This window comes from Ziziphus jujuba, chromosome 6 (genome assembly GCF_031755915.1).
Source record: "Ziziphus jujuba cultivar Dongzao chromosome 6, ASM3175591v1".
In the NCBI taxonomy this organism is placed as follows: Eukaryota; Viridiplantae; Streptophyta; class Magnoliopsida; order Rosales; family Rhamnaceae; genus Ziziphus; species Ziziphus jujuba.
This window is the reverse complement of record NC_083384.1, coordinates 5,958,858-5,976,251: the sequence shown is the minus strand read 5'-3', so window position 1 is coordinate 5,976,251 and position 17,394 is coordinate 5,958,858. Positions and strand designations below refer to the sequence as shown.

Here is a 17,394-nt window from a genome sequence, read left to right as displayed (position 1 = left end):
AATATAATGACAGATGAAGCAATACAAGATGGAGAGGAAAAAGGGAGGAAATGCTTCTTAGACTTTCGGCAATGAACTGAGACGTCGGGCTCGCCCCGGACGATCAGCGTCTCCCAACCTGGACCTAGGGGAACGGAATTTAAAAATATGAGATACTAATCATCTCAGTGAGTGACCCTATCTATATACACAATTATGGTAATAATAACAATCATAGTATACTTAATTAGTTAAGAATAATCAATGAATAAATAAATAATAATTAATTGAAAATAATATTTTCCCTCAAAATTCTCACCATTCACTCCATCGGAAAAGTTTCCCTTTTTAAAACGTTTTCACAAAATCCGCTATTTGTATGCCTCGAAAACCAAGGAAAATAATTAGTCAATAATTTTCCAATAAAACACGAAAATTTAAGGATCCAAAATTTATAATGAAACAAATAGAAATAAAAATAACTTGTAACAATCACTAAATAATTAATGCATGTCATAACAATTAATACCGAAATATTAATAAAACTCACATTAAAACAATTCATAGAATAATTAAGTAATTAAAATAAATCAATTTATTGAATAATTAAGGAAAGGAAAAATTAAATCAAATTAAAACCTCCATTTGAAATCAATAATAAAAACAACATTAAATATATTCTTAATTTAAATACAATTTCAAAATATTAGATTTGAAATCCATGTTCTGAAAACCATTTGATGCACCCACTATATACCAGTGGCACCAACGGTACCCAGTGTCCCGAGCACTACCAGACAGAAGGTTAAAGAGAGAAATCGGCATATGGTCGCATGGTATGCCACAACACCGCTGCTAACAGGCGTCCGGGCCATAGAGGGGCGGCCTACCCTCATCCGATGGCAACCACAGGACAACCCCACAAACCACCTGCGTGCTACTCACACCCACCTGCGAGCTAGTCATAGCCATATGCGCACTAATCACATCCATATACACAGAACACCAGTACGTGTATGGTGCATCTAAAAACTCATAAATCATAAATCAATATTTTTCAAAATCTCAAGATTTCATAAATATCATCGGGTTTATTCCATCTAATTAAACCCGTAATTTTCCACATTCTCTTTTAAATCATCATTATAAATCCATCAAGTTCAAATTCATCAATTTTGAATATACAAAATTTTCAATGGCATAAGGTCAAGCCATTAATATTTCAATGCATAAATATTTTTGAAATATAATAATTTAAATCCATAGTTTTCTCAAATTCTCAAAAATCGATTTAAATCAATAATATTAAAACCATATAAATTCCATATATAATTAATTCATATAATTGTGCACAATAATTGAATAATAACTATAGCAATAATTAAAATAAATCAAAACCACAATTTATTTAAATTCCCAAATATATTCTTTTGGCACCAAAACATATATTAAAAACATTATAAATTGGCAATACAATTTTAGATAGAAATTCTCATAATATCGAACACATAAACATATTTTTGAAATATTCAATTATGAAATATTCCAATAAATTAATTTAATAATTAATAATTTCAATTTCAATTTCATAAAATTCTTTAGATCAAAATATTTCTTAATATATAAATATTTTGATTCACTCAATTGAGCATCAAATTTCCAAATATAAATCTACTAAATATTTATCACATAGAATATCAATTTCAAATATTCAATTAATACAAAATATTCACAAATTTTATTCCCGAAATCAATTTGAAGGTGGGTCACTCACCTCGAGCATGCAATCCAACCAAGATGCTCCATAGGATCAATTCTACGGCTCACACGTGCTCCTAAAACAACAATATTTCACAGGGTTAAATAAATTAATATTTTGTTCGGATAAATAATACCCGGTACTAGGAGGGTTTAAACACAAACGGTGTCCAAAATTCGTAAATAAGGTATCAACGGAAAGCTAAGGGGATGAGGAATACGTTATCGATCTTCGTTGGACTCAACTCGACCGGAAGTGGGAGGAAAATGGACAGAAGCTTTCGGCCGAACTTCAACTTGTCGTATCTCCCAAACGACAAGGAATTGAGATGAATGGACCTCAAAATCAAGCTTTGGAGGTCCAAAATAGGTGGAAAGGAGTATCAATTTGGTCGGATGGTGGCCGGATCGCCCACAGAGCCAATCTTGCCATCGTCGGAAAGGAAGCCCGATCCGGCCGCATCCGGCGACGGTTGGCCGCCATTTTCTGGCTACCGGCCAGAATCTTCCCCTTTTCCTCCGCATCAGGCGCGTGTGGCTTCATATGATCGAAAAAAAGAGAGAAACGGGGTGAAGCCGAGAGGGAGAAGGAAGGAAGAAGGAAGAAGGAAGAAGGAAGAAGAAGAAGAAGAAGAAGAAGAAAAAGAAAAGAAAAGAAAAAGAAAAAGAAAGAAATTTTCGTGGGTGTTTCCCCACCTGAGGAAAAAAGATTTTTTTTAAAATAATAATAATAATAATAAAATAATATAATAATAAAATAAATAAATAATATTAAGAAAATATAGTATTTAATATGGTTGACATATGGCATCTCCTCATTGTGACACATGGCACCCTTTATGAAGTCACACGTGGCACACTGTTCACATATTTAAAAATAATGTTAAAATAATACTGTATTTGAAAAACTTTACAGGTCCATAACTTTTCAACAAAATGTCCAAATCAATCGTACCGCTAGTCTACGGACTCGTATCGATGAGTAATTCACATTTGTACATGAGTCAAAGCTCATATCCCCAAAAATAAAAGGTCAACCTGGCACTCTTGGACAATTTGGACCTCAACTTGTTTTGCTCATAACTTTCAAACCGTAGCTCCGTTTTCGACGTGCTACTAGTCTATGAACTTGTGCCGATGTGTTCTTCGTAACAGAATCTCGGTCAATGTGAAATTCCACCGGAAGCAAAAAGTCAACATTTGACCCCTTCTCGGTCAATGATGGTCAAACCTGGTCAACCTTGGTCAAATTTGAGAAATTTCCGGTGTACTTCGAGATAGAGCAGTGACACATGGAATGAATGCTATTCAAGCCTGATAACAGGCTAGTCAGATGTGATAGATGCGAAAACGTTCAATAGGTTGTGTCTTATATATGATGAGAAAATCTTATATGAAGAGGTCTTAACCGCGCAGCTGTACTACTTGAAATGGTTAAAATATGCCATGTCATCTTAAAAAAACCAGCTCACCACCTTTTTTTTTTTCTTTTTTTATCTAAAGCATAAAAATTTTTAGCCTCGTTTTCTTCGCCTTTTGGAGTGCCATTTCTTCTTCTTCCTTTGGCTGTCGCTTGTCTTCTCCATCACCATCATGGACAAAAATAACCATTTGCAACCTTGTGCCTGATGAATATGTAACACCCCGTCCCAAAGTACAATGGAAATTTTCCAACTTTGACCGAGGTTGACCGTTGACCGTTGACTTTGATTGTTGATCGAAGGGGTCAAAAGTTGACTTTTTGACTCGGATGGAATTCTAGGTTGACTGAGGTACCTTTACGAAGTACACCTTGGCACGAGTTCGTAGACTAATAGCACGTTGAAAACGGAGCTACGGTTTGAAAGATATGCGCAAAACAAGATTGGGGTCCAAATTGTCCAAGGGTGCCGGAGTTGACTTTTTTATTTATGGGAAAATGAGCTTTGACTCATACATGGTTGTAAATTGCTCGTTGATACGAGTCCACAGACTAGCGGCATGCCTAATTTGGACGTACGGTTAAAAAGTTATGGGTCTGCAAAGATTTCCAATTACCGCAATATTTTATTCTATTTTTAAATTATGCACAGTGTATGAACAGTGACACCACGTGTCGACATCTTATATGTCCACGTGGGTGAACAGTGCCACCCACGGTGGCCTTAAACCGGTGTGAAAAGAGGGGGAGGAGAGAGAAAGAGAGAGAACCACTGGCAGCCGGAGTTGCAAACATTTCCGGCCGAATCTTACCACAGGCGCCGGCCAGGCAGGAGCGCCTCTCCATTTCCGGCCAACCCCCAAAATGTTACGGCCAACCGACTGGCGACGCGCCCAGATCGGGGCTTTTTTCGGTGGCAGCGCCGCCACCTTCAAACCCAGATTTCTCCCAATTCCAGCCACCGTTTGCCTCACCGCCGGTCCCATTGGAACACCCACCTCGAGACCTACGTCCTTGCCGAAAATCACGGTCAGTGGCCACTGCACCACTGAATCACTATTCCGGCGAGTTCAAGGTTGCACCACCCACCTTTTCCCACTAATTCCGACCCCCTGAATCCAAATCCGGTGTCCTTTTCCTCCAATTCGCCACGGTTTGGGAGAATCGAGGCTCTAAAGGCCGAGAGCTTTACTGCGAGATTCAGGCCACCACGGGTCCGATCTCCGGGAAGTAAGACTAGATTCGTAATCCTCGTCACTCAAGCTTCGATTCGGTATATTACTCATCAATTTTGGTTAATGTTTGTGTTAGTCCCTTCGGTTACCTGGTATTATTTACATGAATAAAATATTAATTTATTTGAGATGTGTAATATTGTTGTTCTGGGAGCACATGTACGTCGTGGAATTGATCCCATGGAGGATCTTGGATTAATTGCGTGCTTCAGGTGAGTGACCCACCTTAAAAACTATTTTCGGGTGATGATTTATATTTATTTGGTGATATTTGAATATTTGGAAAATATACGTATGTGGTTGAAATTTTATAAAATTGGGTATTTATTTTATAATGTCAAATTTTGGAGGTTTGGTTATATGCATACATATATATATATTTTGATGTCATGATTGAATATTGGAGAAATTCAAAGAATTTATGATTTAAATTCTGGATTGCTATTATTATTATTTTACCGAGAATTTTCATGTACAGTCAAGGATTTATGAAGAGAAAATATATTTAAATATTTTTATGAGCCTTATATATTATTTTGGAGGAAAAAAAATTGATTTAAAGGATTTGAAGAAAAATATTGGTATAATGGTATTGTATGTTTTAAAAAGGTAATTATGCATTTATAATGCGAGGTGGTTGATTTCATGGTTTTGAGTAAACCATATTTCTTTTCTATATTGATGATTTATGGTGAGAAATGCAAGGAATGTGGGATTGGAGATTTTTATAACTCCCACGCTAAATTTCAAAAATTTTTGGTAATAATAAAAATGGGCTATTGGTATTTATTTTATTTTAATTATTTTAGACGCACTTATGCAGTACTGGTGTTCTGTACTGTACATGAGATTGTGATTAGCGCGCAGGTTTTAGTCTCCCGTGAGTTACCTATGGACCTGATGTCAGGACCCGTCTAAAATTCCCTCCCCGGAACCCTAGACAAGCCCTGATCCCAGGGAAACCCTACCGAACCCTCCAACGGAAAATCCGGCAGAGCCTCCCCTAAGGGATTTACTTACCACAAATTACCTACACTGAAAACACACTTCTATAAACATCCCCTTATTCCTCCCACAAACTACAAATTGATTCCACAAATTTCAGCACTTCTCAAAAGCAACAACAGTCCAGTGCATAAATAAAACAGAAGTATCCCAATAGTATACAGAGCTTTAAGAAGTGCTAAACAACAGAAATACAACAAGGCTGAAAGAAATAATACACTGAAATGAAAGAGTACAGAAGTACTTCTCGAAACACAACTGCAGCGGAAAACTTGGTTCGCTCTGGAAGAACGTCTACCACCACTTTCACCTAAGGGAACGGAATTTAAGAGTGTGAGATGCTAATCATCTCCGTGAGTAACCCGAACTACTGAACACCTTTTGTGATAATAAAAATAATAGTAATAGCAATTAAGGAATAGAACAAATACCAACAATAAATAAATAAATAATAATAACTGTTGGAAAATAATAATTTCCCTCAAAACTCTCACCAATCGCTCCGTTTGAAATGTTCCCTTTTTAAAACCTTTTCGCAAAACCCAATGTACATACCTCCCAAAAACCAAGGGATTAAACCATTTGATAAACAATAAATAAATGAAAACATACCCCAAATATATAATTAAAAATATAATAAATTATAATAAATAATTTTGAACACCTTTGGGGTTTAAACCATTATTTGCATAAACCATTATTTGCAATTTACACCGATGCACCACACCATATACCGGTGATGCCCTCCGATACCCAGCGTCCCGAGCACCGACTGGCGGGGGGGTTAAAGAGAGAAACCTGCAACGGTCACTTCGGCGTCCCGATAGTACCGCTGCTAAAACCATCAACCCGGCCAAGGAGGGGGGCGGCTATGGCCAATAACAACTTGCCTGCCCACGGTCCAATGGCAACTCACGGGTGAAGTAATAACCGCACGCTAAACCACATAATAACCGCGTGCTACCACGTGTCCATACACCATACACCAGAACACCAATACTGTATGAGTGCGTCTAAAAATAAACATTATTAACCAACCGTACCGTTTTTCCAAAAACCACCGTGGGAAGTATACCATATTTTCACAAAACACCATCCCACATATTTTTATTTAAACAACCCGGTACGAAACAGCGATAACAACAAACCACAATTTTCTCGAAGTACGAGATGCAACCATAAAAATACCGCGGGCATAATTTATAAAATTTAACCAAATATTTTTGTAAAATATTTAACCCAATTATGTCCAGAAAATCAAATTTAAAACCACGTATAAATACTACCAAAATACACATTGCTCATGCATAATAAATTAATTAAACCACAATAAAATTCATAAATAAATCACACCACATGAGCATAGTTTAAATACCAAATTAAATACCAATTAAATATAATTAATTGCCCAAAATAATTTTTTGAAGGTGGGTCACTCACCTGGAGCACGCAAATCAACTAAGATCCTCATCGGGATCAACTCCACCACTCGCGCATGCACCTAAACAACCACAGTTCACCAACCAAAAATATTAATAATTTATTCGGGTAATTCCCAAATGGATACCCGGGGAGCAAACACCAAACGATATCTAAGGGTTACGAGTTATATACCGAATCGAAGCTCGCGTGATGAGGATCACGGATTCGGTCTTACTTTCCGGTGATCGGACCCGACGGGGTCGGAATCTCGTCGGAATGCTTTTCGAGTTTCGGCTACGCAATTCTCCCAAACCATCGCGAACTGGCGGAAATGGAAGCCGGATTCGGATTCAGGAGGTCGAACACAACGGACTGGAGCTGGCCGGAAAACTGGGTACTCGCCGAAACAGTTTGAAGATTTTCGGCCCCTCACCGGAAAATGCTCCGATCCTGGCGCGTCGTTGGTCCGATGGCCGTGATTTTTGGTGGGTCGGCCGGACTTGAGGAGAGGATCAAGGGTGTACGGCGCGTGTGGCCAGAAGTGGGTCGATTTGCGGTGGCCAGCGGTGGAGGGGTAAAACTCGCCGCCGATCTTTGGAGGTCCGATCCGGGCGCGTCCGGCGGCCGTTATCCGTGAAACTTGGAGGTTTTGCCGGAAATGAGGAGGGGAAACTTTCTGGCCGGCGCGTGTACTGTAGATCGGCCGAAAAAGTTGGAAATCTCCGATGGCCAGCGGTCTCTCTCTCTCTCTTTCTCTCTCTTCCCCGAGAATTTTATCAAATAAAAACCCCTGTGTAATACTGTTCATGCCACATGGACCAATCAGAAGCTGGCACGTGGCATTTCACTGTTCACCGACCCAAAAACATTAAAATATTACGGTATCCGGTAAACTTCAAACGTCCATAACTTTTTAACCGGATGTCCGTTTTGAGCGTGCCGCTAGTCTGTGAACTCGTATCGACGAGCACTTCACAACCATGCAAGAGTCAAAGCTCATTTCCTCACAAACAAAAAGTCAACTCCGGCACTTCTTGGACAGTTTGGACCCCAACTTGTTTCGCCAATACCTTTCAAACCGTAGCTCCGTTTTCGACGTGCTACCAGTCTACGAACTCAGGGCATCGTGTACTTCGCCATGGTACCCTGGTCAACACGAAATTCCACTGGAGCAAAAAGTCAACTTTTGACCCCCTTCGGTCAACGGTCAACGGTCAACCTCAGTCAACGTGCACGGATTCCGGTGCGATTTGGGACGGGTTGTTACACCTGAAGACAGGCCGGTTTAGTATAGTGCACATAACCGCCCTCCTCCTAGGCCGGGATGACAGTCTCCCGTGAATTACCTATTGACCTGAGGGCAGCTGGTTTAGTATAGTGCACATAACCGCCCTCCTCCTAGCCCGGGATGATAGGTTTTAGCAGTGGCGCTGTCGGAATGCCGAAGCGACCGTATACCGGTTCTCCTTTTAACCCCTGCCTGAGGGTGCTCGGGACGCTGAGTATATAGGCTATTTTCAATTTGAATTTTTAAGCTTATTATTTGGAAATACTATTCAATTAAAAATGGTTAATTTATTTAAATTTTACCGTTTATTTCAAACAAATAATTTTTATGGCATTTTTTTTTATGATTTACTATTTGTTATTAAAAATTTACTTTATTCCGGATTATTTTTCTGAGTGCTTTGGATTCCAAAAATTGTTGTATTTTATTGGTAATTATTGATTAAATATTTTCATATAAAGTGTGGTGCTCTATATTATTATTTGCATGATTTTGTATTTTAAATGTTGATATTCCATTTATTTATTATTTAATTAATTATTTATTGGCTACCTTGATTTTGGGGACATATAATTGCTGGGTTTTGTGAAATGTTTTAAAAGGAGAACTTTTCCAATCGAGTGAACCGTGAGGGTTTTGAGAGAAAATATTATTTTCAATTAATTATTATTTATTTACTCATTTATTGTTAATTATTCAAATGTGCTATAATTTTTGTTACTATTATAATTGTACAGTAGATAGGGTCACTCACTGAGATAATTAGCATCTCATGTTTTAAATTCCGTTCCCTTAGGTTCAGGCTGGTAGACGACATCAGAATCAAGCTCGACGTTTGTTGCTGTTGAGTTTCAAAGAGTTATGCTTCCTTGTATTCTATTGTATTATTGTTTCTTATTTTATGTTGTATAACTTTCACACTCATCTGTAACTTATGATGCTCTGTATATTTACTGGACCTATTGTATCAATACTGCATGAATTTCTTGTTTATTTTATCGGAGTGCTGAAAGTTGTGGATTAAATTGTAGTAATGTGTAAGGAATAAGGGGATGTTTCTAGAAGTGTGCTTTCAATGCAGGAAAATTGTGGTAAGTCCAACCCTTAGGGGAGGTTCTGCCGGATTTTCCATTGGAAGGTCCGGTAGGGTTTTCCTGGGATCAGGGCTTGTCTAGGGTTCCGGTGAGGAATTTTGGACGGGTCCTCACAAATATATATATATATATATATTTAATTCTTTTCAACAGATAAAACATTGGTTTTTTTAATTCAATCAATGTTTTGAGACGAGCTTGGGTTAAAATAAACATCTATGATTGAATCAATGCAAGGATGAATCTGGAAACCGATCTTCATTCACCATTATTCCTAGAAGTTTGGAGCATCTAACTACAAGATCTCTCTTAAGTAAAGCCATCAATGAGAAGTTTCAAAACCACTTCATTATAGTTATCTGCAACCAAGAATATCTTCCATCAATGAGAAAATCTTCGAATCATAGCAACAATTAAAAAGAGTTAAGATATATTTCTCTTTGTCTCTCCTCAGATCAAACAATTTTGGGACACTTCTAAATGCCTCCTATGCAACAGCTGAAATGGCAGAAGCTCTTGTTATGGAGAAGCCAGCCATAGTGAATGAAAGAAGAAACGGAGCTGTAGACAACGAAGAATACAATGGTGCAAATATCTATTTTTTCAAAAAAAAATTTTTTTTTATATAACATGGCACACTTTTAAACACATGGCATTCAACCATTTAACGTGGTCTCAACTGACTTAGTACCGCACTCCAAACAAGATTTTCTCGTATTTGAGGGAATAATGACTACAAAATACATGGATACAGTGAAATATCAAGGAATGAAATAATGCTACTAATTGGGATCACAATTGATATATGGTAGCACTTGTAATTTATGATATGTTTGGTAAAAAAGAAAGTATCAAAGAAAATTAATTCTCAAAAATTAATTTTTTAGGATTCAGTTTTTTAAAAATGAGTTTTCTTAAGATTCTTTTTATAATGTTAACTTAATTATAGAAGAAAATAGAACTTACAAATAATTAAATAAGTTTGTACATTAAAATTAAAAGGTAAAATTATATTTAAAAAAATACGTAAAATTAATTTTCCAGAGAATTTTAAAATAATATTTCTTTGAGAGGATTCACTTTCCATAACCTCAACACCCCATTAGTAAATATAAACTCTAGAAAATGAGTAAATAAATTGTTTTTAAAGTAAATAAACTACATATGGTAGCACTTGTATTTTCAACAAATTTGAAAATCGTATATAGGTAAGGTCTATATTTAATTTATAGAAGATTACATTAACGGAATAATTATTCAACCGTCATTTAACAATGATAATTTCAAATCCTAGCTTGAGGACCTCAACTGTAACATCCTGTCCCAAAGTACATGGAAATTTTTGCACGTTGATCGAGGTTGACCGTTGACCGAGAGGGTCAAAATTTTGACTTTTTGTTCTGGATGGAATTTGGCATTGGCTGAGGCACTGCTGCAGAGTACACATTGACTCGAGTCCGTACACTAGTAGCACGTAAAAAACAGAGCTACAGTTTGACAGTTATGAACAAAAGAAGTTGAGTTCCAAACTATCCAAGGGTGTCCGAGTTGACTTTTTATTTTTGTAAAATTGAGCTTTAACTCATGCATGATTGTGAAGTACTCGTCAATATGAGTTCATAGACCAGTGGCACACCTGATTTGGACATGTGGTTTGAAAGTTATGGACCTGCAAAGTTGTCCGAATACCGTAATATTTTAATATATTTTGACTTGAGTGAATAGTATGTGCCACATGTTGTGTTTTTAGCCAATCCTGTGAATAGTTGACGTTTCGATATATTACTCACAAATTTTGGTTAACATTTGTGTTAAATCTTTCGGGTAACCATGTATAATTTATCCGATTAAAATATTAATTTAATCGGTTTGTGTATCGTCATTGTTCTAGGAACACGTGTGAATTGTAGAATTGAACCTATGGAGGATCTTGGTTTAATTGCATGCTCAAGGTGAGTGACCCACATTCAAAATTATTTTGGGTTGATTAATTGTATATATTTTTGTGTTGAATATATATTGGAAATTATATTTCATGCGTTAAATATTTAGTAAATTTATATTTGAAATTTTGATGCCAAAATTGAATGAATTGTAATTATTTGTGCATTAAGAAATATTTTGATTTCAAGAATTTTATGGATATGGGATTTTATTAATAATTGTTGAATTTTATTGTGGGAATATTGTGTAATTAGAAATGCTTTCATGTGAATTTTAATATATGTTTAATATTTGAAGAAATTTCCATTTAATTTTACAATGCCAATTTATGATGGTTTTAATATATGTGTTGTTGCCAAAAATGTATTTGGGATTTTAAAGGAATTATGGTTTAAGGTTTTTAATTAATTATTATTGATTTTATAATGCATGATAAATGCGTTTACATGATTTTAAGGATATATGAATTTCATGTGGTTTTAATATTATTTTTGGGCATGATTTGATTTTAAAGATTTCAAGAAAAATATTGGTTTAAGTTATGGTGCTTTCGAAATATATATTTTTGCACTTGAAATATTATCTGGTGGATTTTATGATATGGGAAAAATTATATATTATCGATGGATTTATGCTGGTGATATTAAAGAAAAATATGGAAATGTGAATTTGAAAAGTGATATAATTCCTACGGTGAGTTTTGGAAAAATTGTTATTTTTAAAATAATATGGTTATTTGTTTTAGACACACTCATACAGTATTGGTGTTCTGTACTATATATGTGGATGAGCGCGCAAGTTATAACGTCTCTTGGGAATTGTCATCGGACCGAGGGCAGGCAAATTCTATATGGGCACATAAGCTGCCCACCTCCCGCGCGGACAGTGCGCGGGACACTGGGTATCGTAGGGCATCATTGGTATATAGTGTGGTGCGTCAAGTATATTTTTTTCAGATATAAATTTCAAATCCTAAAGTTTTAAAGCCGTATTTAAAATAAATGTATTTAATTTGTTTTATCACCTTTTTCCAATTAGTATTTTCTAAAATATGTTTATTCATATTTTATGTCAATTATTTTAAATCAATGTTTCTAAAATGCATCTTGCCATATTTTTATTATATAGATTGGTTGAATATTTCAAACTGAATTTTACAATATTTTTTACCACTTATTTTACATGATTGTTCGTAATTATTTAAATTATATTTTTGACACTGTTTATTTTGAATTATTAAATCAAATTTTACAAATTATATATTGAATTTCACTTTTATGTTATATTTCTTTAATGCAAGTATTTAAAATTATTTTATTGTATTTTATTTGTATTTGGATTATTTAATTATTTATTAAATTAATTATTCCTTAATATTTTTGGGGCATAAAAGATTGGGTTTTGCAAAAATGTTTTAAAAAGGAGAACCTTTCCAACGGAGTGAATGGTGAGAGTTTTGAGAGAAAATATTATTTTCAATTAATTATTATCTGTTTATTTATTTATTCTTAATTAATTAAGTGTACTATGATTATTGTTACTATTATAATGGTATAGTGGATAGGGTCATTCACTGAGATGATTAGCATCTCACATTTTTAAATCCGTTCCTCTAGGTACAAGGATTCATAGACGTTAGTCCGGAGTGAGCTTGACCTTCGTTACTGTTGTGTTTCGAGAAGTTCTTTTCTTTTCATTTATTTCTATTTGTAACATTTCTTTTCATCCTATGTTGTATGACTTTCACACTTAATTGTACCTTATGATGCTCTGTATATTATACTAGATCTATTTTTTTAAATACTGCATTAGTTCCCTGTTTAATTTATGGAAGTGCTGATTATTGTGGAAATAAATTGTAGTAAGGTGGAAAGAATAAGGTCCTATCTATAGAAGTGTGTTTTCAGTGCAGGAAATTTGTGGTAAATCCAACCCTTAGGGGAGATTTTGTCAGATTTTTCATTGGAGGAGCTCGTAGGGTTTTCTTGAGATGAGGACTTGTCTAGGGTTCCGGTGAAGGATCTTGGACGGGTCCTAACATCAACTAAAATTCTTTATCCCCAATTTATAAAAAAAAAAAAAGTTTATTAAACATTTCAAACTTGGATGTTGCGGTAAGTGATCCATAACATATAATGAATTTTCAAACTTAGAGAGAGGCTGTCCATGATTATTGACTTTATGTATTCATCAAACGCATTAGCATTTGGGGTGACACTAAAATTAATGAAAAAATTAGCTAGATTATTTTTTCCACAATAAATAAAGATCAATAACAATTTTGTTATTCTTATTGACTTTGTTACGGGGACAAAATACATAATACGACAAAGGAGGGCAGCCATGGAAAGAACAAAATGAATAGACAGGTTAATATCACCAAAAAGTCTCCATGACAAAATACATAATATGTCAGCGGAGGGCAAGCATGGAAATAACAAAATGAATAGACAGGTTAATATCACCAAAAAGTCTCCATGTAATTAGAATATATGGAATAAAGGTGAAAGAGTGGGCAGTATGTGGAATAAAGGTTTATTGTATACGTAAAAAAGGGAAAGTTGTTGGCATTATTATATGGGCAGGCAGATGGTGAAGTCATGAAGACAAGTGACAAAGGTAAAATAGACAAATGGAAGGCTACTATCACCATGGAATAACTATCATGCGTAAGGAAAGAGGATATATATATATATACGGAAATTCTATGGTGAGGACGGTCCGCATGAGGACCATAGTATTAGTGACGGTTTTTCATAGTATTAACGATGGTTTCTTAGAAAATTATCACCACTACTATGAAAAATCGTCACCAATACTGTGGTCCGCATGAGGACCGTCCGCACCATAGACGGACTGTATATATATATATATAAGGAAAAGTTAACCAGGGAACAAAGAAAAAGATCAATCTTCAGTGTCAAAAAAAAAAAAAATCTTCAATGTCAAAACAATTATTGTGAAAATAGACATTATATATGCCCACGCCATATATAATGTGTATGTATATAAACACTACAAATGATTTCCATGACAAAGCATAATTCCCAATTAGCTTTGATAAAGTTATAATTTCAAAGTTTTTGGAATTTCTCAAAGCTCGGGAAAAAAAAATGGCGTTGAACGTGTTCGGCAAACCCATTAGGAACCAAACATTAAAGGCGATGATGGAATATCAAGATAAGGAGGTCATAACGGCACTAGACAAAGCTTATGAAGCCCCAATGATGAAAGATGCATACAAAAAGGTTGAGAAAGCTCGAAATTTGTTGAGGGCTTGAAGCCAAAATACGGTGCTGCGCTAATATCCACACTTTGCCTCATCTACAAAGCAACTGGAAACAGATTAACATTTGTTGGGTCCCATGATCGGGAAGGGCATATTAGGGATTCTCCATACCCGTTGCTGCTCGAAAACGGTCAATGGGGTGCATTTCTTCACGTCCAGGAGTCTCGATATAATGGATCCATTGTAGCTACCATATATCGCGGTTAGGATGAGATGTAGATGCTTTTGACTGGATATTGTCTTGGTACAATCCACAGAACGACAACAACCATGTAAGTAAATCTAATTTTTAAAAATTCATATTAATGTCATAAATAAAATATAAGTTTTTATTGAGATTTTTGGTTTCAAGGCGGGGCAGGGGAACTCTAAAAAGAAGAGTTTGTGTTTTGTTGAGAGGTTATGCGATGAAAAGACAATGTTTATGCCTATTAGGTTGTAGGAACTGAGACTTATTACTTATGTTTGATGTCTGTGTGGCTACATTTTCTATACCTATTCGGCTATATTTTTCTTCATTAAAGATGGTACGATGGAGGGATATAAAGTAGGATTCTCTCAGTTTAGTTTTGTGTTTTGCTGGTGAAACAATCCCAATATTATACTTGGTGTTATATATCATCAGGATGTGTATCACTTCAAATAATTTGTTATGTTATTCCGTTTAACTTCTTTTTGGGTTTTGCAAAAGTTAATGACCTTTTAACATTACATTTGTGATGGACTACTTCCATCAAAGGCTATTTGTATCAAGTGCAGAGGACGTTAGTGATTTTAACCATGCTTAGAGCTCTTTTGTTCTCTAACTGTAATAAGGAATGTATTCTAATTACTTGACAAACTCGTTTAGTACAAGGAATAAGCGATGAGTGTAAGAATATTTTATTATTTTCTACTAAAATTTTAAGGTTCATCTTCTCTATTTCTTTTTATGTTTGTAATTGTGCCATAGGTTTTAAATCTGTAGGTTCGTGAGCCATTACGGACACAAATAAATGGAGCTCCTTTGGAAGATGCACGTCACATGGCTTACCGTTATGATAAACTTCGTCAGGATGTGGAGGCCAAGGTAATTACTAATCTCAAGTTTAGGAGTAAACACTTTTGTAGAAAACTGTATATTTATAGTGAATATCTTCTTATCAGGTTACTGAAGTTTTAAGGCGTCGATCAAAATCTAGGGATCTATCTATGTCTGGAGAGAGTTTTGTGAAGCTTCAAAGTGCAGAAGCAAGACTTGCTGACCTTAAATCTTCAACTGTGGCACTTGGCAGAGAAGCGACTGCTGCTATGCTGTTAGTTGAGGATTAGCAGCAGTAGATGACTTTTCATAGGCTTCTCACCATGATAATTTGTTTTATTCTCTATCCAACAGAACACCACATTTATATGCATTGGTATGTCCTTATTGCCAATTGCAAATAAAACTTTGAGATATCTTTATATGTCTATGGTTTTTGTTACTATTAGATTTTAATGAGGATAGAGGTATTCATATTATTTTATTTTAGCTTTGGCAAGTGAGTCTTAGAAAAAATATTATTTAAATTTATATTGCAAGGTCAATGCTTAGAAATCTTATCATCAACATGCTCTTGCTATTTTGGATAAGCTACATGCTGAGGTCTGTTATCTAGCCTTGCTCTGCCTTTACTATTTTCTTGTACCCTATTTTTATGAGAATAACTTTTCCTGCCCTACATTTTTGAAATACTTGATGCTAGATGACTCTGGAGAGGCAATCAAAAGAATTTTCATCTCTACCGATGAAGATTCATAGAAATGGGTATGAATTGCTTGAAAATCAGGATAACAACTCACCGGAATCTGATGCTCATCAAGACAACATGTTCTTTATTGTTAAAGTAAGACCTCTGAAATATTAGAGTTTTTCATTACGATCCACAAAGATAACATCATGTAAATTAGTCCTTTGTTATTAGAGCGGCTGTACCATGGTACCAACAAATATTTGCATTTATCATGTAGTTTTTTTACCACTGTACTTAGTTTACTTTTTATTTCATTGTGCTCTTTCTTTTAGGAAGAAAATATATTATTAGAAATGCTTTATCTTGTACGTTATTCACCAATTTGATGCTAAACTAGAAGGAGAGCTGAGTCTGTCAGTTGATGATTATGTTGTGGTTCGCCAGGTACTCTGTCCTCTGCTAATTTTAAATAAAGCTGTCTTTATTCAATTTTCAAGTTATGATGATAGGGCTTTTATATTTGTTGAAATAAAATTTGCTTTCTAAAACAAGGTCGGAAAGGTTTGCAAGGTTTTTTCTTTTAATACTGAAAATATGATAAACTCTTTTAAAAAGAGTTCTTTGAGGACAGTTTTGAAAATACTTTTGAATGTGATTTTGATATACCTTTCAAAACATGCAATGTTTAGCACATTTTGGCACCATAAATACAATTTGCATCTTTGTTTAACCAAGATAATCAGGAACATCCATAACACTCCAAATTACAATAACTTTCATAGTTGAGGTGCTCAATGGGAATGTCATTCCCGTTTCAGCTATTAAATTTGGAGTAAAAGGTGTCCACTTTTTCTGATTAGCCTATCGGAAGAAATTAGAATATTTTGCATGCTATTGTTGATATCAATCAGGTGGCTCCTCATAAAATGGTCAGAAGGCGAGTGCAACAGCAAGGCTGGATGGTTCCCTTCTGCTTACATAGAAAGGGAAGAGAAAGCCCCAACAAGCAACATAGCACATTCACGCTTGTGAGATGCCCCTCCACCTTGTACGTTGTTCATAGTTTTTGTGTTATTAAAAGTTATATAGTCCCAGTCTTTTTGTGTATTATAGTTCCATTGTGTTTCCTTAGAACAACACTCTTTCTGGCAGTGTGGCATTAAGCTGTAAAACAATCTATATTTGTGATTTCAAATCATATGAGAGAGGAGGCTGTGGTTAGTAATGTGTGGATATAAATATTTTTTT

The 17,394-nt window shown here is 35.3% G+C and overlaps 1 protein-coding gene across 1 annotated transcript in view; it reads left to right on the top strand.

Annotated features, from left to right (window-relative positions):
• The window catches only part of LOC125418934 (SH3 domain-containing protein 1), a 61,140-nt gene extending 44,926 nt beyond the window's left edge, over positions 1-16,214 (top strand). The window contains 2 exon segments of the mRNA XM_060817821.1: positions 15,581-15,780; positions 15,995-16,214. Of these exon segments, the coding sequence (XP_060673804.1) occupies positions 15,581-15,780; positions 15,995-16,214 (420 nt within the window).
• The last annotated feature ends 1,180 nt before the right edge of the window (positions 16,215-17,394 follow it).